At 55.4% G+C, this 24,175-nt stretch overlaps 1 protein-coding gene across 2 annotated transcripts; it reads right to left on the bottom strand.

The window, feature by feature from the left end:
• Nucleotides 1–357: 357 nt before the first annotated feature.
• LOC308057759 (fas-binding factor 1 homolog) lies at nucleotides 358–16,836 on the bottom strand. 2 transcript variants are annotated; one of them, XM_080411811.1, is made up of 31 exons: nucleotides 16,718–16,836; nucleotides 16,186–16,266; nucleotides 15,818–15,845; nucleotides 15,071–15,112; nucleotides 14,657–14,747; nucleotides 14,141–14,201; nucleotides 13,559–13,609; nucleotides 13,200–13,344; nucleotides 12,583–12,663; nucleotides 11,688–11,807; nucleotides 10,678–10,831; nucleotides 10,316–10,449; nucleotides 9,771–9,873; nucleotides 9,222–9,617; nucleotides 8,491–8,568; nucleotides 8,100–8,194; nucleotides 7,329–7,387; nucleotides 6,509–6,553; nucleotides 6,283–6,417; nucleotides 5,980–6,080; nucleotides 5,346–5,552; nucleotides 4,704–4,811; nucleotides 4,257–4,396; nucleotides 3,849–3,967; nucleotides 3,597–3,719; nucleotides 3,055–3,240; nucleotides 2,116–2,292; nucleotides 1,811–1,948; nucleotides 1,577–1,709; nucleotides 1,099–1,217; nucleotides 358–543 (listed from the first exon to the last, which is right to left on the bottom strand). In XM_080411811.1, the coding sequence occupies exons 2-31, from the start codon at nucleotides 16,186–16,188 to the stop codon at nucleotides 460–462; spliced, it is 3,456 nt and encodes a 1,151-aa protein (XP_080267937.1). In that variant the 5' UTR covers nucleotides 16,189–16,266; nucleotides 16,718–16,836; the 3' UTR covers nucleotides 358–459. The 2 variants fall into 2 exon arrangements, with proteins under 2 accessions (XP_080267937.1, XP_080267936.1); XM_080411810.1 differs by lacking the exons at nucleotides 13,559–13,609; nucleotides 14,141–14,201; nucleotides 14,657–14,747; ... (2 more) ...; nucleotides 16,186–16,266; nucleotides 16,718–16,836 and having other exon boundaries at nucleotides 9,222–9,614; nucleotides 13,200–13,502.
• Nucleotides 16,837–24,175: the final 7,339 nt, after the last annotated feature.

The following is a 24,175-nucleotide window of genomic DNA, read 5'->3' on the forward strand; positions in this document are numbered from 1 at the left end:
GTAGTGGAGGTATTGACCCTTCACCCATATATCCTTATGTGGGGTTGTCTGTCTTGTTTCTGTCGGTTCCTGGACATCTGGCGGTTATCTTATCTTTCACAAGCAGTGTCTGGTAGCTGTTTGCATAAGCGTTTTCATATATTTTGTTGCCTAAACTTTACATTGAGCTTAACATAAATCTTAATAAACAATACCCTAGTCCATAGTTTCTCACACCCACGGTGGCCACTGCCTCCCAGCAGTGCCTGCCAGGTGGCCAGGGACACTGGCCCTGAGGGATGGAGGCCAGACTTCCCAGCCCAGGGATGGATTTCACGCTCTGAACACTCCGAGGTTGCTTTTAAAGAGGACACTTCCTCAGCAGAGAACTGGGATTATTTATTGTTTATTTTCCTCCACAGCAGCCTCCTGCGGGGACAGGCACAGCCATCCCTTGGGGTGCGTGGGGATGCCACCTCCTCAGCCTGACAGAGATGAAGTGTTGTAGGTTGCTTTCTTCAGGGTGTCCAGGAAGAACTGCTCCTTCTCTAAGAAATCATGGTCCTAAGAGAGGGATAGATGGCACGGATATCAGAGTGCCACAGAAATGGGGTCACAGGCCAGGGTGCTGCTCACGAGTGATGGGAGTATCCCAAACCCTCCTCCGTGCGGCGAGCAGCGGGCAGGTACCCATCTGTGGTAGCCCCCGGGGTGTATGGGCTCCCCACAGAGCCCATAACCTCACACCGAGTGAGGCCCACAGAGGAAGGCTCAAAGAGCATCCCTGCCTGGGGAAGGACCCAGCAGGGAAGGAGGGGGCTGAGGATGGGGACATCATGAAGCCAGAGCCCAGCAGAGCTGGCTTCTGCCACCCAGGGATGGGGCAACGCCATCAAGCCAAGGATGTTATCAACCAGCCTGAAACAAGCCGTGAGGACGCACCAACCCTTGCTGCTGGTATCACTCTTCTAGGTGCCCACGGCTTCTGCGAGCCCACCCAGCCCAGCAACGATCTCACACCCACCCTGTGGCCGTCAGGCTCAACCCAGGCTTCACCCAGCCCTGCTCCCACCCAGGTGGTCTGAAGCCCTTTCCAGCCCTGGTTTCCCACCACCTCACCTGCTGGGCCCTGTGCTTCAGCAGCAACAATGTGGCGTAGAGCTCGGTGGGGCCAGCCCCAGTGTCCCTGCTACCGCCTGGGCTATGCCAAGGGAGCGCGCTGGTGGGAAGTGGAAAACCTGGAACAAGAGCCCAACCGTGTGGTACCGCTGCCGTTAGAGGAACAGCAGACGGACAAGTGTCCCTTTTTTTGCTGCCTGCATGTCCCTGCAGCAGGGTCCTCCCCAACCTCCCACTGCAAACGGCCTTTAATCCACCTGCCTCTCCCTTCCTGCCCCCTCTGCCCCCTCCTGGCACTGCCCTGGCTCAGAGGTCTCTGCTGAGCTCCTTCAGAGGATGTGAGGAGGCCAACTCACATCTGAGTGTGTGATGAGCCCCCAGGAACATCCCAAGCCTCCTGAGAAGTGGAATACAAGTGCAACTGGCCCCCAGCATGTCCTGTCCCCCCCCTCCCCCAGCAGCGTGCAGGAAGCCTTACACGGTGTGCTGGAGAGGCCTCTCCTAGGGGCACTGAGGCCCTGGTTTGTGTTCAGCAGCATCGCAGAGTTGGTGGGCAGTTCCTCACGTATCTGTTCGAGCTGTCTCCTCTGGCGAGCCATGCTCAGCCGCTCCTGCCCCATCCCCGGGAGAAAGAGAGAGAAACTGTTGGCAAAGGTTCAGGCCCTTGGCACAGCGGCCCCAGGCCAAGAAGGAAAGGCAAGGGAGTATTTGCCTCGTGAAGACGCTGTTCCTGCTGCTTCAGCTGCTCCAGCTGCTGCTCCATGACCTGCAGCCTCCTCTGGTGCTCGGACTCTATCCTGCACGCCTCTTGCAGGGCTTGCTCCCCTTCCTTGTACTTCTGGGATGAGAGCTGCAAGGCAGAGCAGCTGAGGAGGCTGGGGACAGGGACCCTCGCTGCCCTGGGGCAGGGCTCCTTTGTGCACCCCCTGTTCCCCTCCCAGGACAGCGCTGGGATTCAGCACTCAAGGAGGGATGTGAAACCCCAGCTGTGAATTGCAGCGCAGATGCTTCACTTACCTTGGTCGTGCTTTTAATCTGCTCCTCCTGCTGCTGGATGCGCAGTGTGGCCCTGCCCACCTTCTCCTTCTCCAGCCTCAGCTCCTGCCAGGACTTGTCCAGCAGCTCCCTGTCCCTCACCAGCTGCTCCTCCCTGGTTTTCAGCTCATGGCTCCAGATCTTCAGCTCTGCCTGCTCCTAGGATGGGCATGGGGAAAATCAACGCACTACCTGCCCTATCCTGGACACTATCTCATGTCCCCCCAAGTGATGGGAGAGATCTGCCCCTGTTTTCCTTCTTGTGTTTGCCAGTTTGGGGTGCAGAGCAACACCACCAGGTACCCAACCAATGCTCTCATCCACCCACCCTTGGGCACCAGGGTTGGCAGAGCTGGGATTGTACAGGCACACACACACACACACACACTCCTTCCCCAGAAAGGACGGAGCCCCTCACCCATGCTACACACTCTAAAACATGCTCAAGGCTTGGCAGTTTGTCAGCAGTGGAAACACCCAGCCTGAATGGTTATTTTCCACCCTGGTAGCCCTCAGAAATGCAGCCCTGCCACAGTCTGTGCCACATATCTCCTCTGGACAGCTCCAGGGGGGAGAACTGGCTCCAAACATGTCCCCATGGCATGGGGAGGTTCTGTTTAACCCACCATGGGGGTTTCCTCTCACCAGACTTACAATGGAGGCGGCTGTGCCTGGTCTGGCTGCCCAAACTCCTCACAGGCAAAGGGGAGAGACAGAGGTGACTGATGCTTCAGTCAACATCTAAAACAGGCTGGTGGAGGCTGCTCCTGGAACAGCCCGATTCTCACCACCGCAGTGATGTCTCTTAAAACTTGTTTTAAACACCTGAAGGCAGGGCTGAACATCTCCCCGGTGGGCAGGACCCATCCGTGAGCTGCCAGGTGGTGCTGGAGGCCATGGAGAGGGGCTCTACTGTGGTACCTTGGCCAGGCTCATGATGGTGCCCTCTCTCTGTGAGTCCATCTTCAGGGCTCGGTCCATGTTGCGCTCCATCTGCTCCTTCCTCAGCTGCTGCTGGGTGTGAAATTCAGCCCACTCGGCTGCCAGCTTCCGTTGCTCCTGCGAGCACTTCTGCATCACGGACTTCTGCTCTTCCAGCAGAGCACTCTGGGGAGCGTTGCCAGAGAGGGAGAGAAGAAGCACTAAGTCCCATTCGCCACAGGATTTTTCTCCTTTAACCCATCTCTGCCGTGCAACATCTAGGGGCTGGTTCAAGCCCACGGTGCCTGGTGTGAACCCTGTCACCGTGAGCTCTGGTCCCGTGTTCCTCAAGAACCAGCACGTGCCATGCGCACACACCGCGGCCTCCTGCATCCGTGAGCCAGAGGGCTGGCCTGACTGCGATTCCCCCTGTGTGAGGCTGAGGAGGCAGAGAGCTGCAGAAGGATGCTGCAGCCCAGCACCCAGCTCTTGCCTCCACCACACAATGCAGTGCAGCCCTGGAGATGTCTGCCCCACCTCACCTTCGCCCTCTCCAGCTCTGCTCGCTCCATGGACAGCTGCTGGGTCATGACTCGCCGCTGCTCCTCCAGTGAGTGCTGCAGTAATTCCACTTTGGATTGCTCTGCCGTTGCCCTCCATCGCTCCTGCGTTCAGACACAGAGGTGACAGATGCTATTCACAACCTCCAGGCCAGGAACCTCCAGTTGGTGAGACACATACCCCATACCCAGACAGGAGGGCCGACCCGGGCAGAGGACACAGTGTGGGCTCACCTGCTCCAGCAGCCGAGTCTGCTCACTCAGCCTGGCCTCCATTTTAGCGATCACCTCCTGGAGTCGGCTCCGCTCCTCCTCCATGTCCCTCTGCTGCTGCGATAGCCTGTCCTGGAGCACTTGGGGAGAGGCACGAGCAGCATGAGGCGGGAAGTTCTTCCCTTCTATCCACACCATGTTCACAGAAAAACTGTGTGTGTTTGTGCTCATCACCCCTGGCACATCCCCAGGACACTGCTTTGTAAAGGGAAGACCCCGAGATGTCCAGTGACCAAGGCAGGCAAGGCTTTGCCAGCCTCAGCTCCCAGCCTCTGGCTGACTCAGAGCAACTTCTCCTTGTTTTCTGGGTACCCCCAGCTCCGGTGGAGACCCCGCAGCCATTCCGGCACAGAGGAACAGCAGACATACCCTTGAGCTGCTCGTCCCGCTGCCGTACCCCCATGGCCAGCTCCTGGGAGGTGGTGTGGTGTGTGGCCTCCACCTTTCGCGAGAGGTCATGCAAGTTGCTGGAGAACTTCTCCATCCGCTCGATGATGCCATTCAGAGACCTGCAGAGAGAAGTGAGGGGAGGGTCACCCCTGTGGGACACACTTCATCTCACCGCAATGGAGAGGGGGATATTTGGTGGCCCAAAGGCCGGGCAGCCCTGCCCTGAACCTCTCTGGGTCACAGCAGAGCAGTAGGAAGATGCAGCTCCTGCTTCCGGGGGGCACTGACGGGTATTACACAGCTCAGCATCCCCGCAGGCAGTGGGTGGGAGAGGGGATGGCCCCTGTTGCCATGGTCCAAGCCTGGTTCGTGTAGGACAGGGAATGCTGTGGCCAGGGACCAATGTGGGAACACAACTGTCAGTACCTGGTGTACGATGTGGCGCTGGTCACTGCATCGATCTCCTGGTCTTTCAGCCGCTTCAGCCGCTGGAGCTGCTCTTCGTGGTCTTTGCGCATCTCCTGGACAGACACCCTGCGGGACACGGGGAAGGAGCCTGCCACAGGCTGGCACAAACCAGTGCTCCCCATGATAGGCATTGTGGGAGAGGCTTGGTTGTGGGGCTGAGAATCAGGTGCCAGGAGCTGAGCTGGCATGGGGGTCTGTCCTGGGGCATTCCACCGACAGGCATCCACATTTGGGATGGGCCCAATTTTGGGGTTATGAGCTCCTCTACCAAAAACTGATTTGTCATTGACCCAAACTATGTGGACATCAGTGACTCACTGAACTCACTGACCTGAATAAAAGAGATTTGGGGGAAGATAAAACATTGGGTTCAGCATCTTTCAAAATACAATGCATTCACTCTGAAACCACGTCTCCAATCAGATCTCCCTGTGTCCACCTACAAAGCAAATCCCCGTTCCAAAAGGCACCAAGCTGCCCACAACCCAGTGCTTCTGGAGTCTGGTTTCTCCTTTCACCATGTCCCCAAACCACTCCCTGGTTCCTTCGCTGAGACTGTGGGTACCAGCCACACGTGTGTGCCACTCGTGCCACTCTCACCTCTGCAGCTCTTGCAGACGCTCCATCTCCAGCTTGTTCTGCTGCTCCAGCGTGGCCAGGCGCTGCTGGTGCTGCGCCAGCAGCTCTGCCCGTGCCCGCTCCGCATCCTGGCTCTGCAGCAGGAGCTGAGCCATCAGCTGCTCCTTCTCCAGCCGCAGCCTCTCCTCCCGCTGCCCGTAGGTGTCCTCCACCACCTTCACCTGGTTCCTGCCCCGAGAGGTCACAGCCAGGAAGAAGTGTTGCTTCCACAGCAATACCCAGCACTCCCCCCCCCCCCCCCCCCCCGCAGAGCGCACACAGGGGTTTGCGAGCAGATCAGTGTTGCTGTGTGCATGGCGAAACACGCAGACCTGAGCCTTGAACCCTCCTGCTACTGCCCACTGTGCTGCCTGGTTGGGGGTGCGCTGGCAATGGGACCAGCCCCTCCTCCTTGTCACCCAGGGGACAGTGGTGGTGAGAGTGGACTCCCATGTTGGCTCACCTGTGGGGCTGCTCTCTGCCCCCACCACGTCCACATCGACATGGCTCTGCGCCCACCTGCCCCAGGGGCGGATTTGGGAAGCATCCCAGCACTCCCACCCCAGGAGAGACAGAGCTGTAGGCGAGGAGGGAAGCACAGGTGAGAGGCTGGTACCTGTGGGTGCTCTCAAGGAGATTCAGTTCCTCCTGGTGCCGCTGCTGGAGATTTTCCAGCAACAGTTTGTGCTGTGTCCGCTCCAGCTCCAGCATTCGGACCTGCCAGGCACCCGGAGAGAAAGTCCTTGTGCTGCCCTGGGGACAGAACTCCCACAGCAGCACTTGGTGGCCATAGGCGTCTCTGGACAGGGAGGTTTCACCTCTCTCCCCTGTCACCCTGATGCTATTGGGACAGGATATGGCTCCTTCTCCTCCCTCTGGGTCACCCGTGGTCCCCCATTCAGCAGGCAATGGGGCTCACCTGGCTCTCCAGCTCTGCCACACGGGCCTGGGCGCTCAGCAGCGCTGCCTGGCAGCCTGATGCATCCTCATGGAGCTGGGCTGCGGGAGCCCCCTGCCTCGTCTCATGCTGCAAGCCCGGGGCTGAGAACTCTGCCTACAAGGATGGAGAGAGAAGATCGAGGCCCTTCAGGATCAGTGGCTTTGTGGTGCGGCCATCAGCCTCCAAAAGAAGGCACCTGCCTTACCTGCAGCTGCGGGGCAGCCTGGACATGTGCCCTGGGTGCAGGAACCTGCGGAGACACAGGGATGCTCTCAGGGAGGTAAAGCCCTGGGGAGAACATCTCCTCCTAGCCTGGAAACGGCGATCCATCTCCAGCCTACTGCAGTACCACCCCCACCCCCTCCCCAGCCCAATCCCCGTGCTGGCGTGGGTCCCTTCTCCCCAGGTGACACTCGGCAGCCCCCACCCCAGACACAAGCATGCTGCGCTCTTCCTTCTCTGGGGGCAGAATCAAGGCTGAGACCACAAGCCCTCTGGGAGACAACATGTGTCCCACCACCAGGGCAGGGCGAGGAGCCCAGCTGGATGAGAAGGAGAGGCTTCAAAGACCAAGCAAGAGCTGCCTTCTCTGTGAAAGGCTTCAATTCTCCTTCAGTTGTCTAGAAATAATCTCAGAGCATCTTCAACACTATACTGGGGAAAATCAACTGAAGAAAAAGTCCTTTATCACCTGGAGCCTCTGTTGTCTAGTTAATATAATATGTATATATGCCTGGGGAACTGTGTAAATGCTGCTCAGGCCATGCAGGGCTATAAACACACATGATTTACAAAGCATCCATAGCACCCATGCTTTGGCCTGATAAACGCAACTTGTGGCACCTCGGGGAGCTCCAAACTCTTTGCCTCCATGGACACGGCTTCCCAGAGATGCAAAGTGGGGCACATCCTTCCTCAGGCCGAGGGAGCACGGACAGAGCGGGATGGCGGCGAGTCGGCAGCGGAGGGCTCGCGATCGCTGCCCTGATCCTGCACCGCTCGGGGCACGGACCCAGCACACCTACCTGAGTGAGCGGGGCAGGGCCTGGTGCCTCCTGCTTTCCTGGGAATGAGCCTGTAGAGGCTGAAAATTGGACAAGTCCATAATTTGAATATAGCAATGGGAACCATCCCCTCCCAGCAGGATGAGGGCCTGGGTCTCCTGGGCACAGCGATGAGGGTCGCGCTCCGCTCTGGGAGCTGGCAATGAGGGCAGAGGGTCAGACAGGCTTGTCCGTGTCTGCATCCCCACTCCACACACAACGGTGGGACTCTGCTCTGCAGAGTAAATCAAGGGACAAGGCACAGCTCCTCCTCCATCTCCATCACCTAGGGAGGAGACTGGGTCCCCTAAGCCACTTTCAGCGGCCTCTGAACCGGCGCACAGCCACAGCCCAGAGCAGAAGGGGGTCTTTCCAGCACATAGCACTGGTGGGACAAGTGTGGGGGCAGCAAAGGGAAGACAGATGGGGCAGCGTGAACTTATGCACACCCATTGCTCCGGCAAAGCGAGTCCCTCACAGCCTTCCGAAACCCCAAAGGCAGCACTGCGGAGCTCAGTGTGCCCCAGCACACCAGCAGACATGGGGATGGTGGGATCCTGCAGCTCAGCAACCTGCTCCGACAATGGCTGGTCAAAGCCTGGGCAGCATTCATGTGGCCAAGGGAAGTGCTGTGGTTCCTGCCTTTTTTTGGGGGGTTGGTTTTGGTTTTTTTTCAGGGCAGGGAGACCCTTCTCCGCATACCAAACTGTACAAATCTCTGCTGCCCGAACCGTACAACCACAGGAAACGCACCCAAGGCACCGGCATTTCTGGAGGGATGCCCCTTCGCAGGATCCGATGGTTGAACCGAGGCTTGTTTCGTGGTGCTGAGCCAGGGGACCGGCTGCCTGCGTGGGCACAGAGACACAAGTGACGCACAGCAGTGTCACAGCGCAGGGAGAGGCACGCAGACATTATCCCGCTTGGCATTTTTGCAAGTTTAAAGCTTGGCTGTCGCACTGCGATCGAACAGGCAAGGGCCCGACGATCCTTCAGCGCTGCCTTCCTTCCCGGTTACACAGGTCCCAGACCAAAGTGGTCACGGCTGGCTACCAGCCCTCCCCGCTCCCCCACCTACACATGCAGCCGCTTCCCACAGGAATTCTCCCTTGTGGAGGTGTCTGAAAGGTGAAGGAGGCCTCACCTGGAGCCATCTGCACTCGCTGCCTGGTCCTGCGGGACAGCTGCCTGCTGCGGTGCTCCTGTGGGGCTGGCTGGCTGGCTGCAAGCAAAAAACATCCCATGGGGGAGAGCCCAGGAGGCAAGGAAAGACAAGATCCTTTCCCTCAACACCAGTTCCTGCCTTGCAGGTGAAAACCTATCCCACTCAGCTGCGGCAGGATTCAACCTGTTGGCTTCAGAGGGAGCAAAGACACCTCAGAACCTCCATCTCTGGAGGAACACCAGTTCCTCCTTGCTGCATCCACCCCCTTCCCCTGGGCAACATGCCCCTGCCCACGACACACGCGGCTGCTTCTCTGCAATTCACTTCTGAGTCCCATCCCAATGGCACAAGCCTGAACCTGTCTGTGCCAACTCAGCTGGAGGAGGTGGTTTTCCTGGAACTAGGAGGAACGAAGGGGAAAGAAGGCAGGAATGAGGAGCATGCGTGGAGCTCGTGGGGGTATGCTGATCCAGGACAATCCCACAGGACCTGGGGCAGCACGTGCAATCTCAGCCATGACTAGAAGGAGAGCCCAGAGGTGCGATGGCCCTGCAGGCTGCACCAGTGGGAGAAACCTCTGCGTTATTAACCCAACCCGAGGCAAGAGAGCACTTAAAATGGATTTCTTAAATCCGAGCAGAGGATTTCTGAGACGTCCTGTTGGAGCAGCTGCATGATGGGAGCCCTGTGGCCACCAGCTGTGCTTTTACCTGACAGGAGCGTGGGGATCCAGCCCTCCTTCTGGGGACTCCAAGGGCTTGGCACTTTGCTCCTGAGCCTTCGCCTGTGCTTGGGCTTTCTTGCGAGACAAGGCAGCGCTCAGCCAGTTGTCTTCCTCCAGCGGGTCAGGTTTAGCCAGCGCTGCCTCTGCAGCCGGGAGCTGGCTGGTGGGGCCGGGCTGCTGGGCTGTGCCAGGGCTGGGGTAGCTCACTGCAGGATTGGCTTTTGCTGCAGATGTTGGCTTCGCATCCATAAAATCCTCATCTTTCAAGCCCAGCCAGTCACCTCGAGTCCGGCTGCTCCGCACAGGGCTGTGCCTGGCTGAAGGAGGAGATTTGGAGCGGGGTTCTGGTTTTGGTTCGCTGCTGTTCTCGGCTGGAAACCTGCTGCAAGGAGAAGCAGTCACATACGTGCCTGTGAGAGGACCCCGGGGACCCTGCCCGGGGACCCTGCCCGGGGACCCTGCCCGGGGACCCTGCCCGCTCTGCCGCGGGGGCAGCGTGGCTGCTGGCTGGAGCTCCACACGCAGAGCACAATACCTCACAGGCTGCCTCCTCGCCGGCTGGCCCTTGGGCATGGAGGCCACCGTCGGCTGGTACGCTCCAAAGACAAAATCCTCCTTGTCCCAGCCGTCTTCCTTCTCTGTTCAGACAAGCAGCTTTGAGTCAGCGCCTAGAGGAGCGGCTGTTTGCAAAGACACCAGCCCTCCTCCTCCTCCCCTGCAATTCCCACTGCGATTGCTGCCTCTGGGAAGACACAGCTGGAAACATCTTCCCTGGAAACCTGCAAGCAACGTGTCTCCTCCACGTGGCTGGGAAAAGTTGCTTTGCTGAGAATCAGTCCATGTCCAAAGGCAACTGAGTTACAGCTGCTGTGCAAATGCCCCCAGGCTGCCTCGAAGGCAGGGTACAACACTTTTGCATCAGTCACCTTTGCCCCAGAGCTGACTGGGAGCCCATTAGCCACCCTGCTGACCACTACAGAAAGGGTATTTCCCCTTCAAGGACATTAGAAATCAATCTCGCCCTCCCAAGCCAACGCCATCACCTCTGCAGACCTTCCCAGCATCCCTGGCCACGCTCACCTGGCTGCTTTTGGTACTTCTTATCCAGTTTGAACTCTCTGCGCTCTCCTGTGCCTGGCTGTTCCAGGATTTTGGCCACAGAATTTTGTCCCAGCAACTCATCCAGCTTGGAGCGGGCTGGCCGGAGCACCTCTCTGTTGGTGACACAGTGGCAGATAGGTTTCCCTGGGAGGCAGGGCTGTTTCTTGTCACACAGCCTTGCCAGGGTGCTCTGGCTCTTCTCTGTGAAACGAGGCTGCTCTTGCCCCTTTCTGGGACCCACAGGCAGAAGCTCCAGCACCCCCCCCCCACAGCATGCTGGCACCATCCCAACGCACAAGCCATCCCCTGCTTTACTCTCACTGCCTCTTCATTGCCCTTACTTTTCTGCCTTCTTTCCCTGCTTCTCAGCTCCTTTTGAGCCACTGCCAAGTCCCAGCGCATGCATCAGGTCGTCATCAGTATCTTCAAAAGTGAGCTCAGCCCTCCTCTGGACCGGGGCCACGGTGTGCAGGGGCGTCTGGGGTGGAGGTGGCTCTGTGGATGGGATCACACATGGTAAAGGTTTGATCAGGGCTTTTTTTTTTTTTAAACAGGAGATCAAAGCATCCCTGCCTGCTCTTATCTCTCAGGACCATTTAAAAAGTAATTTTTAAGATCAGCGAACAGATCTCACAGCAAGTAACACAGCGGCAATGCACTACTGCCTGGTCTGCAGCCATGCATCCACTGCTGGGACACTGCTGGGTGCCACTGACACTGGGGTTTCCAGCTCTGGATAACGCCAGGAGCTTCTTTAGCTTTGAAAGTTTCCAGTCAGATAATTCCTGTCCCCTTTTGCCTAAAGTCCCTCTCTACCAACACACCTTAGACCTTGCCCTAACCCACCAGCTGCTACTTGCATCCAGAGTAGATTTATCAGGGTGAAAGGTGATTTTAGGGGACCCTCAGACCCATTAGCATCCCTGCTGCAGGAACAAGAGGGACAAGTGCCTGTAACACAGCCACAGCTGGATCCCACCCAGAGGTGCCCCAGTTGTGGTGTGGCACGGACTGGTGCTGCTCTCAGACACGCAAATCCTGACCCAGAAAATTTGTTCTCATTTGGCAATGCGTGCAGAACGGGCTGGATGAGGTCAAAGGTAAGATCAGAGCCTCCATTCCTGGAAAGGAAAGCTCAGCTCCATAATCTGCGGCGCACTGCAAGTATCAAGCACTTGGTGAGCTGTGGCACAATTAACCCCGTTACCAAGCTGCTCTATAAATTACGTTACTGGCTAATAAGAGGTAGGACTAGGTGGCTTTCAATGTAATCATTTTGGATCTCACACAGACTAATCCATGCTGCTGATTTATGTAATACAAAGAGGATGCACTGAGCAACCCCACTTACCTTTCTCTTTGCTCTGTTCTGGTTTTTCCTCAGAGCTGCTTTTAGCGCCTGTTGGAGCTGGTTTCTTGGGAGCATCCTGCTCCTCATCAGACAAAAGTCCTGCCAAAGGATCATCTAAATCTGGGAATTACCCAGCAGGTACAGGAAAAGAGAATAACAAAACAAACAAACAAACGCAACGTTATTTAGAAGAAGAGCTCTGCACTACGCCAGCCACTGTTCCCCACAACGTGCACGTGGGGACAGCAGAGTGTATCTGCCCAAAGCCATGAGCGCGGGTCCTGCAGGGACCTGGGATACCCTTGAGTCTCCCTGAACTTCAAACACTCAAAGACTTAGATTTCCGTTCAGTTTTTCCACGTTTTCATCCTCCCGGAAGAAAATAACTCAAAAATTTGGGTGCTTTAATGCCTGAACACAGCTTAGGCAAAGAAAAAGGGGAGAAAGGCCACCTAAATCACCTAAAGCCCATTAGGGTTTTTGTTTTGTTTTGTTTTTTTTTTAACAGATTTTAACAGATCCTGATCTTTGTTAAAGCACAGGCTTTGAGAACCAGATTTCAGCTGTGCCAGGAAACCACTCCCCTGTTCAGAAGCTGGACAGAATCCCCCCTGACACAGGGGCTCCCAAGTGTTACAATCATTAAAAACCAAAGCACATATAAAAATGCAAATGCCCCCAGGAATCACCCCCCAGTCCTGTCCTGGGGAGGGCCTCGAATGCAGAGGTTTTTTTTCCCTTTGGTCACCTCTGAAGGATTACATTTGCACTAGCATCATAGGGGTGAAGGACTCCGTATCTTATTAACCAGTCAAGCCTCCAGCTAACCGAGGAGGCAAAGAGCACGGGCAGAGCCCCCAGTGCCCCCCCGCAGCCGCGTGAAGTGAGATCCCACCTTCAAAGTTAAATTTCTTGTTGTGTCGGGGAGCGGCAGGGGATGAGAGCGCCTTCTTTTCCATCGCAGGCACTTTCTCTCCTAGAAAGAGAGGCCACGGCTCTCAGAGACAAGGTACTGCAGAAATGCCCCGGTCCCACCCTAGCTAAGGGTCGCTTTTTGGGTGGCAGCCCCCTAAAAGCACCCGCTGTGATGGACAGACCCCCCCACAGCCCTGCCAGGTGCACATCTCTCCGGAGGGGTCTCCTTGCAAGCAGAGGAGAAAAGGGCCAGGGGAAGATCAGGGCACTTTAGGGGCTGGCAGATCTGAAATGCAGCTCCTCTGGCTCTCCTTGCCCCCAGAGCAGGGGGCTCCCCACCAGAAACACTTTGCACCGCCCCAGGGAACAGCCGAGTGGTGTTTGGTGGGAGGTGGCAGCGGCTGCTGGTGTGAGTGACGTCCAGGGATCTCCTAAGGGATAACACATGGCCAGAATAACACTCCTGCAAAAAGCAACCAGGAAAAGCATTTTAGGGAACAAATCCACTTTTTGCTCCGTATCCCAGATAAGGATAGGAAAATATCCCTGCTCGTTTACAATCAGGGTGTGAAAAGAATAGCAGAATCTCCTTTTTACCTTCCTCAGGAGCTACCAGCTTCCCTGTGTTTTTTACTCCTCCTCCCAAGAAGTCACATTTCCCAGGACCTTTCACAGTTGCCTTCCCTGGCCCAGAACTGGGTTTCGGGATTCCCAGGAGATCAGCTTCCATGTCGTCCATATCCTGGAAAGCAAGAGGACAAGGATGGGGAGCAGGGTGAGAGCTGCTTCTCCCTTCGGAGGCTGGTGCTGGAGGCCATGGCAGCGCGCTGGGGCGGAGATGGAGGGGATGGATGGAGATGGAGGGGATGGATGGAGATGGAGGGGATGGATGGAGATGGAGGGGATGGATGGAGATGGAGGGGATGGATGGAGATGGAGGGGATTTAAGGACTTGCCTTCAGGGTCTGCAGCACAGCTTGTGGGTCTGTGTCGGAGACACTGGATCCCTGCATGCCAGGGAGGGGAGACATCAGAGGGGAAGAGATTTTTGGAAACTCCTCACCCCTTACCCCATATCCCTTGATATCCGTTTTATGAGATAGAAGAATACATGCCCAACTCCTCCTGGTGTCCTCCTCTCTGGAAACCCCCTGTGCCCCAATTCCTTTGCTGAGATCCTGCTGCCTCTAGGAGAAGCATCAGGAAAACCCAAGGCCGTTGCTCTGGGTGAAGGTCCTTCCTACAACACTTTACCCAAAGTGCACGCAGGAAGGCTGGGCTGCAGCAGCACGTGCCCCCCAGCTTTGCTCCATCTCACCCAAGGCACCAGGAAGCCCTTCTTCCACCACCACCCCCGCCCTGTCCTGTCTTCCCCACCCCACTGGGATGCTGGAGAGGGGTTACCTCTTCAGCCAGACATCACAGCTCATCGCTGGCACGCCACTGCTGACCTGGCCGGGGTGATACCGCCGCAACCTTGGCCCGGCTCAGCCCCAGCCCTCGGGACTCCCAGGCTCTTTCCTGAACCTTGGACTCACCTCTGCAGAATTTATGTCCTTCGCAGGGAGTCTGTCGAAGAAATCATCTTCTAAAATGGACCTATGACACAAGCCCGGGGGTTAGCAGCACCACACGTGAGCTCGGCCAGTGTGTCCAGGGACAGCCAAGCCAGGCCAGGCAGCGGGAGGCAGAGGAGACCACACAGGGCTGCCACACCAGCCGCATCGTACAACGCAGAAAATGAGGCTAAAATAGCACTGGGATAAAGGACGGCAGTGCTGGGACTGCTCTATTTAAGCAACTGTTACAAAGCAGATTTACAGAAGATGTACAAGGCTGGGGGACACCCAACTCTTGCTGGAAAGCTTCGGGCTCTGGGCTCCCAGTTCCCAAAGGCATCGCAGAAGATAACTCGCCTTCCCAGGCAATCACTGTTGGGGCAGGGAGGGAGGTGGAAAAGCCAAGGATGGGGCAGATCAGAAGGATTTGGGGAGGACAAAGAGATCTTCAAGTGAGATCTCTCACAGGAGAGGCTGTGTCTGAAAGGCACTCACTTCTTTCTGGCCTGCAAGCCAGTGTCCTGGGCTCTCCTACTGCTGCCCACAGCCGGCTGGGAAGCTTTGGCAGATTTAACAGAGGTTTCATCTGGAAACAAGACAGGGAGAGATGAGGATGATGGACACGGGCATATTCCTGACCTAGGCACTCCAAAGGGGGATCTGCTGTCTACCCCGGGGCCACAGAGGCTTTTAATCAGAGGTGAACTTCACTTTGCCTCCCCAAAAGCTGATGTCCAGCCTATTCAATGGCCTCTGACTCCGAGAAGCCCTGCTCCCTGCTCCATCCCCTCCTCACAGCTGGAGCCCCCTTGCAGATCAATGGCTGTTGCACCAGCACCTCCTGCTCCCAGGAGGGGAGTAAGAATAGAAGGACGCTGCCCTTTCAGCTGAGAAGAAGGTTCGTTTTACCATCATAGCCCAGGAGGTCACCAAGCACATCATCGATGGAGCCTGAAATGAGACAAATTAAGCTGTTGAGGCAGGTGAGCTCACCAAGCAGGCATAGGAAAGCTCCCAGTTTCAGTATGGCTTGCTCTTTGGAAATCTGCTAGAATAAAGTTTTGGTCTTAAGCATCATCAGCGTCAGGCCTTCCTTGTCAGTCTAGAGAGAACTGCCAGGACCTGATCAGTATTTTGTGGATAAAAAATTTAGCTTCACTTAGCCAGAAATGGGGTATCTTTATCAAATGAACCAGCTGCTTTGTATTCAGTTAGTCACTGGCCACAAGCAGCACTTAACCTGTGAGCTCTCACCCCGCAGGATCTCGAGTCCCTGGGCAACCCCAAAAGCACTGCTTCAGTATCAGGGGCTGCAAGAGGCCTCCAAACAGTATCCCTCCAAACAGGGATAAGGTGATGGGAAGAACTGAAACAAATGCTTATATTCTCCCCTGAATTTGGGAAAGCCCACAAGAAAGGAATGTGGGACCTCAATAAACAAATCCGCTTGATGTGAGAGGCAGGTGAAAATTTCTGGTTCAGGAACGACATGATGATGCACTCAACCATCTGCAGCTTTCAGACAAGGATCATGAAACATTTCAGTAGCCAGGACTGCCACCTGAGAGTGTCGTCCCCCCCCCCTGCCCCAGGCATTCCCAGCAGATCGAAGCACCTACGGACAGCAAAAGGAAAGCCTGCAGCATATGTACGTACCTCTTAAACTTTTCTTGGGTTTTGTAGCCTGGGGAGAAAGAAAAATTCCCTCATTAGAAAATGAAGCAAGTCTGTCCTGGACTTTCTCAAAACACACTAAAGCCAGAGGCAGGTTTCTCCAGAGCATCCCATAAACAGCAGCGAGGCCCTCCTCCTGCCCGTGCTGTTTGGGAAATGACACGTGAAATGCAGAACTACAAAGGTATTTCCAACTTCAGAGACACGGGTGAGCACAGCCCCTCCCGACTGCCAGCTGGGCAGGACCCTCCAGCCCTTGGGACCACTTCTGCCTCCAGGCAGAGCTGCCAGAGCATCAGATCCGGATTTCCCAGCCCCGCCTCAGCCCCGCACCGCAGGGCCACGCTCACCATCAGCGTCCGTTTACGGATTCTTCTTCCACGTTGCAGGGGGACCCGGCACCACTGGTCACATCCACACCAACCTCCTGCCTGAAGGGAGAGGAGGGTTCCCCGATGTGCCACCACGGCCGGAGGCACCTCTCCCACAGAGATGTCCCTCTCCGGCTCGGGGGGCTGCAGCCTGCCAGGCTGGCTCCGCGCCGCGCCCACCCCCCGAGCCCCTCTCAACAAGGCTCCATTTGAGTGTGAAAAACACCCCCCCCCCGCTCCCCAAACCGGCTTCGTGCTCCTGCAGCCCGGGGGGGACATCACACCCCCCCCAGGGAACCAGGGAGGGTGAAGGTTCCGGCCGCCCCCGACCCCAGCACAGCCCGGGGGGTCCCGCTTAGCCCAGAGCCTGCGGAGCAGCCAGGGGCAGAGGGAGGGAAACCCCCCCACCCACCCCCCCTTGGGTCCGGGGCACCCGCGGGGACCTGGGACAAGCAAAGCGCTGCTGGAGGCGAGGGGTGCGCGGCCCGGAGGCGCGGAGCCCCCCACTTACCGCTCAACCGCCCCCCGGCTCCGCCTCTGCGCATCCCGTTGCCATGGCGCCCGCTGCCCCCTGACCCCGGCGCCCCGCGCCAGCGCCCGCCAGACCCCGAGCCCGCAGCCCCCCAGGGCCGAGCCCGCAGCCCCCCGAACCCGCAGCCCCCTCACCCCCAGCCCCCCGAGCCCGCAGCCCCCCAGCCCGCACCGGTAGCACGCCGGACACCCGCCCCCGGAAGGCCGCGGCTCACCCGGCACGGCACGGCCCGGCCCGGCCCCTCCCCCCCGCGGGACGATGGGATGTGTAGTCCCCGCCGGGCCGCCGGAGCTGGGGGTGCCCCCAGCGCTGCACCCCCCGCACGAGGGGCTGAGAGCGGCTGCGGTGCCCCCGGCCACCCCCAGCACGTGCCCTGGCACAAAGCGGGGCTTTAACGCCCTGGCCTGGTGTTTAATTGTTGTTAATTGGCGCCAACAAGGAGCAACGCCAGCCCTCCTTTCGAGACCCCCGGGCACCAGCGGGAGCACAAGGAGCCAGCCCCAGGCCAGGCACCGGGGGATTACAGCCCCCAGCCCCGCCATGGGGCACCCAGCGCCCAGCCCCCTGTGGAGCACAGCAGGCTGGGCGCAGGAGACCCCGGCAGCCCCCCCGTTGTTATAAATTGAGACCACAACGGATCATAATCCAATTAAAATTTTATTAATTATAGCAAGTAGAATATGAGCAAAGACAGCGCTGGACGGCAGGGGAGTCTGCGCTCCACCAACTGCCGCCCTGAGCAGTTCAAACAGTCCCTTTTTATACATCTTTACCCGTGTTCATGAAGTAGTGGAGGTATTGACCCTTCACCCATATATCCTTATGTGGGGTTGTCTGTCTTGTTTCTGTCGGTTCCTGGACATCTGGCGGTTATCTTATCTTTCACAAGCAGTGTCTGGTAGCTGTTTGCATAAGCGTTTTCATATATTTTGTTGCCTAAACTTTACATTGAACTTAACATAAATCTTAATAAACAATACCCTAGTCCATAGTTTCTCACAATCCCCCCTTTTTCTTTTTATCCTATTGAGCTTAACATAAATCTTAATAAACAGTACCCTAGTCCATAGTTTCTCACAATCCCCCCTTTTTCTTTTTATCCTATTGTTTATTAGACGCTACTTTCATTCTCGGCACTGCAAGTAAACCTTTTTCCACAATCCCAACATTTATCATAACACTCACAAGGTAATACGTCACAATTACATTAGGCATAGTTGGGTAATACATATAATAATAACATACAAAACCAAAACTTAAAAATAACACTTTTTCTTAACACATTTCTTTTTTTTTTTTTTTTTAACATGCGTCACTATCATGGCTAGACTATAGGGATTTCGCATGCGCGGTCTTTCCAGATTTTTCCAACACATTCTGTGGGGCTTTAAAATCGCGCATGCGCATGTTCAAAGGTATACACGGACCATTCGCGTGATCAACAATGGCTACTGCGTGCCCAGATGAAGTCCCAAACCCATTTCCCGAGCTTACCACTCCGGTAAGTCTGTTAATGGTAACATTTATGGCACTATGGCCAAATGACAGGTCCCTGTTTTCAATGTAAGGTTTTCTTACCACCAGACCACCACGTCACCTGCCAGGGAAGAAGGGTCTAGAGTGGACATTTCGCCCTCTGAACATTCTGTAAGGTGAGTGTTCTCAAAACGTTTAACCTATATGGTTCATTAGAAAGAAGATCAAAATTTTATATATATATTTTTTTTTTTTCCTGTTGCTGTTTAGGCAGAGGGTGCGTTTTTCTGTTGTCTCATGTCAAGAACTTATGGCGGAGGTGAAAAAGTATAAAAGGCGTTTCCATATCCTCGTCTTTGCGTTCCTGGCGCTTGTTTTTGTTGCTATTCTATTTTTTTTTTTTACTCAGCTTACATTGTTATCTGAATTGTTAAGAGTCAATTGTTTCCAAATTCTTGTTGGCTATTAAAATGTTATTTTGTGTGTACATTTTGTCATACTACTCGCATTTGTTTAACGCCATCGGGTGAAACCATAATAGCAAATTGCATGTTAGTTATAACGTGTTGAATTAATCTTATAAAACATGGAACAGCACATGGCAAAAACAATAAGGTGGCTAATCCACATAACAAATAAAATAGGATTCGTTTTACCCAGGGGCTCCCGAGAAGCCAGGAAAACAAGTCAATATTCGTCTTTCCAAGTTCCGACGGGAACATGGGCTAACTTCCCTGTCTCTGATGTGATTTGTTTAACTACCTCACCATTGTCATCACCTTTCAAACAACAATTGGAAACATTTACTTTATCACAAACACCTCTTTCTTCGGCTAGCAGGTAATCGAGAACCATCCTGTGTTGATAAGTTGCATTTCACGTCAAAAGCTTTAGCTGTTTGATTAGTAATAATTTCCAAGACAGCCTGTAGACGAATGATATGATTCAGGTTGTAGATAGGTTCTCGAGCACCGTTAATAAGTTCATTAGGATTCCAAGTTGCAGGTTTATAATACTGTATGATACATTGGGGTGTCCATTCATTTAATAAATATTGGTACCCCCTCAATTCTTGGGAGTCTGGAAAAATCAGCTTGCCACTGTTGCCCTGGCTAATTTTCAAACACATTTCACATCGCTGAGTCACCTGTTTTATTACGGTATACAAGTTCTGCCCTATCAATTTCTGATTTAGACTTTTATATAAATTATCAGCTCCCCAATGCATCCTATTATGTTCTATTACGGCTGTGGTCCATATTAAATTGGATGGTACCACTATACGACCATCCCTCAAATAAGTCCACTTATTTATTTTATCATTCATGTCCTGAATGACCTTTAAGTTTTCTTTAGAATAATTTGGCTCCCGATCTGTACTTACAGTTTGGATTTTACCATCTGGTATTAAGGATAATTCCTTCTTTCCTACCTCTTCTGCTACTTGTATGGCTTTATGGTCGGCCAGGCGGTTTCCAATTTCCAAATCAGTGCCTTAATGGGCCATCTTATGTTCTTCCTTCCTGGACGACCCTCTTATAACAGAGGGGGCCCTTCCTCACATCAAGGTCTGGCATGGCATATGTCCCCACCGCTCAACGCCTACTGGGTTGCAGCCAGCAGCAGAGCTCAAGATCCTTCTTGGTGGCAAACACAGAGGCCAACCCAGTCTTGCCCTTGATTGTGGTAGGAGGCACTTGACCAACCTTATTCCTTGTACTTTGTTGTCAATGCAGAGTTTCATCTGCGCATCCCATAACAAGTCACAGTCATGGTAAAACACAGATTTACATTAGTAGAACTACTACAGAGTGTATTTTATTTTAGTTTTTATGCAATATTCCCCACAGCCTTGCTGACCAAGGGATATTGTTTTACCTGAACTAGGCAGGCCTCCTGTTTATCATTTTTACTGTAACAGGGAAAGCATTTTTCCCTTTACTTGGAGTTTACTTTCAGATATACTTGGTTAAAGATTTCTTTTACTTCAGGGAGGTCTTCTCTTCCACTTTTCTGTTGAATTAAAGATAAGCTCAACATCTTAGTTAATTGATCATTTTTAACTTTTGGTTTCATTTCCCCTTCTTTAAACGTCTAGGTGTTCTAATAAATCTCTTCCCAACAAAGATTTTGGTGAATTTGGCATTCTTACTTGTTTTCTTAGTTTGTACTTTAAAGGTTTCAGGATGTTTTCCTGGTGGCCAGCAGCTCCCACAACTGTAACAAATTCTTTTCGCTTAAGTTTAACACCAAATAAGTTGGTTTTGTATTCACCAACTTTTCTACATCACGATTACCTTAGTAAAAATCAACTCGAACCTTTATCCAGTCCTATTCACAACTGACTTTCAAACATCTAAATTTCCCCATCAGAGATTCACCTTTACTCTCCTCAGACCCGCTGCCTGCCCTAGAGGGGCCGTTACCGGTCCTGTTGTGCTGCAAATGCTGCAGCAATCGGGGTGACATTGTCAGGTCCTTCTGCTCAATCGTCAGCAACAGCAACCCCCTCCTCCCCACCATCAGGAGGATTCGGGGCAGGAGATGCTCTTCCTGCTCTGCAGGTTACACAAGCCTGCCTCTGCAGCAGCACTTCTATTTTAACTCTTTCTTACCCTGAATGCACATCTGCTACTTGTTGCTTTAAGTCTGTGTTATTACATATCAGCCTTCGCAGGCAAACAGCAAACACCCTGCCATGCATCCAGCGTGACTCAGCCGCACCTTCGAGGGGATACGGGGCTTTGTACAAACTCACCCCAATACTTTAACACTTTCACAGGGTCTAGATAGCAGCGGGAGGGGAGAGAGGGAGGTGGTAAGAGCTGGGGGGGAGGAGGGCGGTGGAGGTGTATACGGAGGGGGAGAGGTAGGGATCTCATCCTCACTTCTATTCTTCTTCTTTTTCCCCCCTTGTTTTCTTTTAACGGGAACACGAGGGCCCTAGTTTCAGACCCTACCCATAAGGAAGCATACTCACTTTCCTCCAGGCAAAAGGGGTCTTTTGAATTCACATATATATTCAAAGCCTGGCATATCCAGTCTTCAGATGCCCCGAAGACCGGTCAGTAGAGGTGGTCACCCCTAATTTGTTTCCCACCCCAAACTTCCATACAGTAGTGTATCAATCTTACTTTACTCTTACCCTGCCTAGAAGGGTACGCATCCCAAAATTTTATCGTTAGTCCTAGCGGACTCTCCGGTGGTATCTGTGGGAGCCTAATCTGGACCCCAGAACCACCCATGGGATCAGAGGGCTTGCTTTTCCTCTGTCCCGTCTTCCGAGGCGCCTTCTTTCACTCACGCACTCGCTTCCCCTGGTTGCTGGCGCAGCCCCTCGCGGGGTCTGGAAACCGCACTACTGAGGGTCCGCACTCACTTCGCCCTCCCTGGGCGTCTCACACAAGCCCGCTTCAGGATACCCAACCCCAACCGAACGGTTAACCGGCCTATACTCACGCGTCCTGCGTCTTCATTCGGGCTTCGTGCACAAAGATTACGGGGTAACCGGTTTTATTTGCTCACTGTCACATTTGAGGTTCGTCGGTAAAGGATTTGGCGTAGAAGCACCCCGACAAGGGCTGCTTATCCAGCGGGGCGCCTCCCCTGCCACGGACCTCAGGGCAGATTGCCCTTATCCGAGTCACGGCACCAAAATTGTTATAGTTTACCTGTCCAATGGAATGCCAGAGACTGGCCAATTAGAAAATGTGATTTATTAAAGCAAGCGACAAGTAAGCAAAACAGCGCTGGGCAGCCGGGGAGTCTCCTGCTCCACCAACGGCGCGCAAATTCAAGCAAGCTGAGCAGCTCTTTTTGTCTTCCCCGAGGTCACTTCTGACACCCTCAGTAGCCCCTCTGCTGCTTCTGTTGTGGTGGTTTCTTGCCAGACAGGACGTTCCCATGTTTGGTGTAGCAAGATCACATTGTGGACATGTCTCTTCTTGTTAAACAGGAAGTTCTTAAGACCACCACGACGGGTTCGTTCCTCTTGCTTGCCTTGGTCGATCAGCAAATTACCTTGAGTTACTTATTACAGTACCAGCCCAGGAGAGAGGGGAGGCTGCTGCAGCCCCCGCCCCGGCTGCGGCCAAGGAAGTGTGTTCCAGTGGGCACACGCGTGCCGAGCGGGCATGCCCACCGCACACACGTGTGCATGCAGTTCGGGTCAGCGCTAGGTTATGCGGTGTGCATACCCGCACAGGCAGGCAGAGGCAGCCCCCAGCCCCCGGTGCCTGTAAGCACGCTGCAGGGGGCTGCGCTTTTCCAGCCCCGGGGGGGCACCGGGGCCCGGGGGGCAGCGATCTCCCTCGGGCTCTCGGCAGAGGAGCTCGGCAGCAGCCCGGGCTGCGAGAGGGGGGCGGCTCGGGGGGCGGGGGGACACCCGGGGCGGGGGGACACCCCTCCCGGCCGGCGGGCGGTCCGGCAGGCGGTGCCGCGGGCTGGAGCGACCCCGCCCGCCCCTCCCTCGGGGACAGCCGGCGGCTGGAACCCGGTGGCCGCCCCCCGCCCCCCCGCGCCGCGGTGCGCTCGCTGCGGGGTGCGCCGGCGGGGCCGCTGTGCCCGGGCCGCAGACCCCGCACGGCAGCCGGGGAGGGCTCCGCCGTCCCCCCCCGCCCTGCCCGGGGGCGGCTGCGGGAGCGGCGCGGGCGAGCCGGGGGAGCTGCGGGTGACGGGCGCCCCCCGAGCGGTTGCGGAGGACGGGAACGGCCGCGGCAGAGGCCGCGAGTGCGGCGTGAAGGTGCCGGTCAGCCGGAGCCGCCTCCCGCGGGGGGCCCGGGCTCGCTGCCGGGTCTCCGCGCGGTCGGGGCTGTCGCTGCCGAGGTTCGAGACGTTTCGCCGCCGCCCCTCGCCCCGGCACGCTCCTGCGACGGCGGCGCTGGCCGTGCCCGGCTCGGGGCAGGCGTTTGCCAGCCGGAGACCGGACCCCTTTTCCGGGAGAGGCCGGAGCGAGGCGGCGAGCGCCGGGGAGCGCGCAGGGAAGGGAGCGGGCAGCCCTCCGCAGGGGGCGAGCCCGGGGGCTGCGCTGCGGCTCCGCACTCGCGGCTCCGCCTCAGCCGCAGGCAGCCCCCGCAGAGCCGCCCCCGGCCCCGCGCCGCGCCGCAGGCAGCCCCCGGCGCCCCGGGAGGCGCTGCGGACCGACGGCTTGCACATCGGTGGTCAGCAGAAGGCAGCTCTGCGCCTTAAGTGGCGACGTAGAGAAAAGATGTGTCTGCAGCGAAGCACAGGAGAGGGTCCGGAGGACAGAGCGTGTTGCAGGCGCTTGGCAGCACACGGCCTCGGGAGGGGGAACAGACGCCATGGGTCAAGCTGGGGCATAAGGTAAGGTCAAGGAGAACCAGTTGGTTAATGGGACCAAACAGAAATGACTTGAACCGTGCATGAACACTTGACGTGCGGAATTAGACTCTATAACTCGAAAGTTATAAAGTAGGTATGTTTATTGCGCGCAGATGCACGGGGGATCGCTCCTCCACAAGCGTGCATACCCGAAGTGAGGAACCATCCCACATTTATACAATGAAACAAATGAATATTCAATTAACGCCTATACATATTCGTTACCTAAACCCCGCTTCGTATGTTAATTAGCTTATCAGTCCGTTTCCTGGAATGTGGTGGTCTTGCAGGTTTGTAGGTGATTCATGTTCTTGTGACCATCTGATCTTCTCCAGCAAGGAGACTTGGCACTCCCTTCCTCTAGATAGCATTTGAATGTCTCTCATCTTCTCTCATTCTCTTTTAAATAGCCCCTTTTGTTAGAGAAAGAAGGGCAGGCGTCTCCCCGTCTCCCCGTCTCCCCTTTGTTAGAGGAAGAAGGGCAGGCGTCTCCTCAAAAACTGTAGTTGTCTCCTCAGAGCTGTGTGCCTATGTGATCAGACACCGCACCCATGACTAGTCACCATACCCACATTTCTGAGTAGACATATACAATCACAGTCGGTGTTAAGCGTCCCCATT

The sequence above is a fragment of the Falco punctatus genome, assembly GCF_963210335.1.
Source record: "Falco punctatus genome assembly, contig: scaffold_35, whole genome shotgun sequence".
NCBI lineage: Eukaryota > Metazoa > Chordata > Aves > Falconiformes > Falconidae > Falco > Falco punctatus.

Excerpts from the sequence above, each read along its gene's own strand:
- LOC308057759 (XM_080411811.1), bottom strand. Across the intron at positions 4,812-5,345 it reads CGTCTGCAAGAGCTGCAGAG|GGTGTCTGTCCAGGAGATGC; the intron begins GTGAGAGTGGCA and ends CGTGTCCCGCAG. Across the intron at positions 4,397-4,703 it reads AGCGCCACATCGTACACCAG|GTCTCTGAATGGCATCATCG; the intron begins GTACTGACAGTT and ends TTCTCTCTGCAG.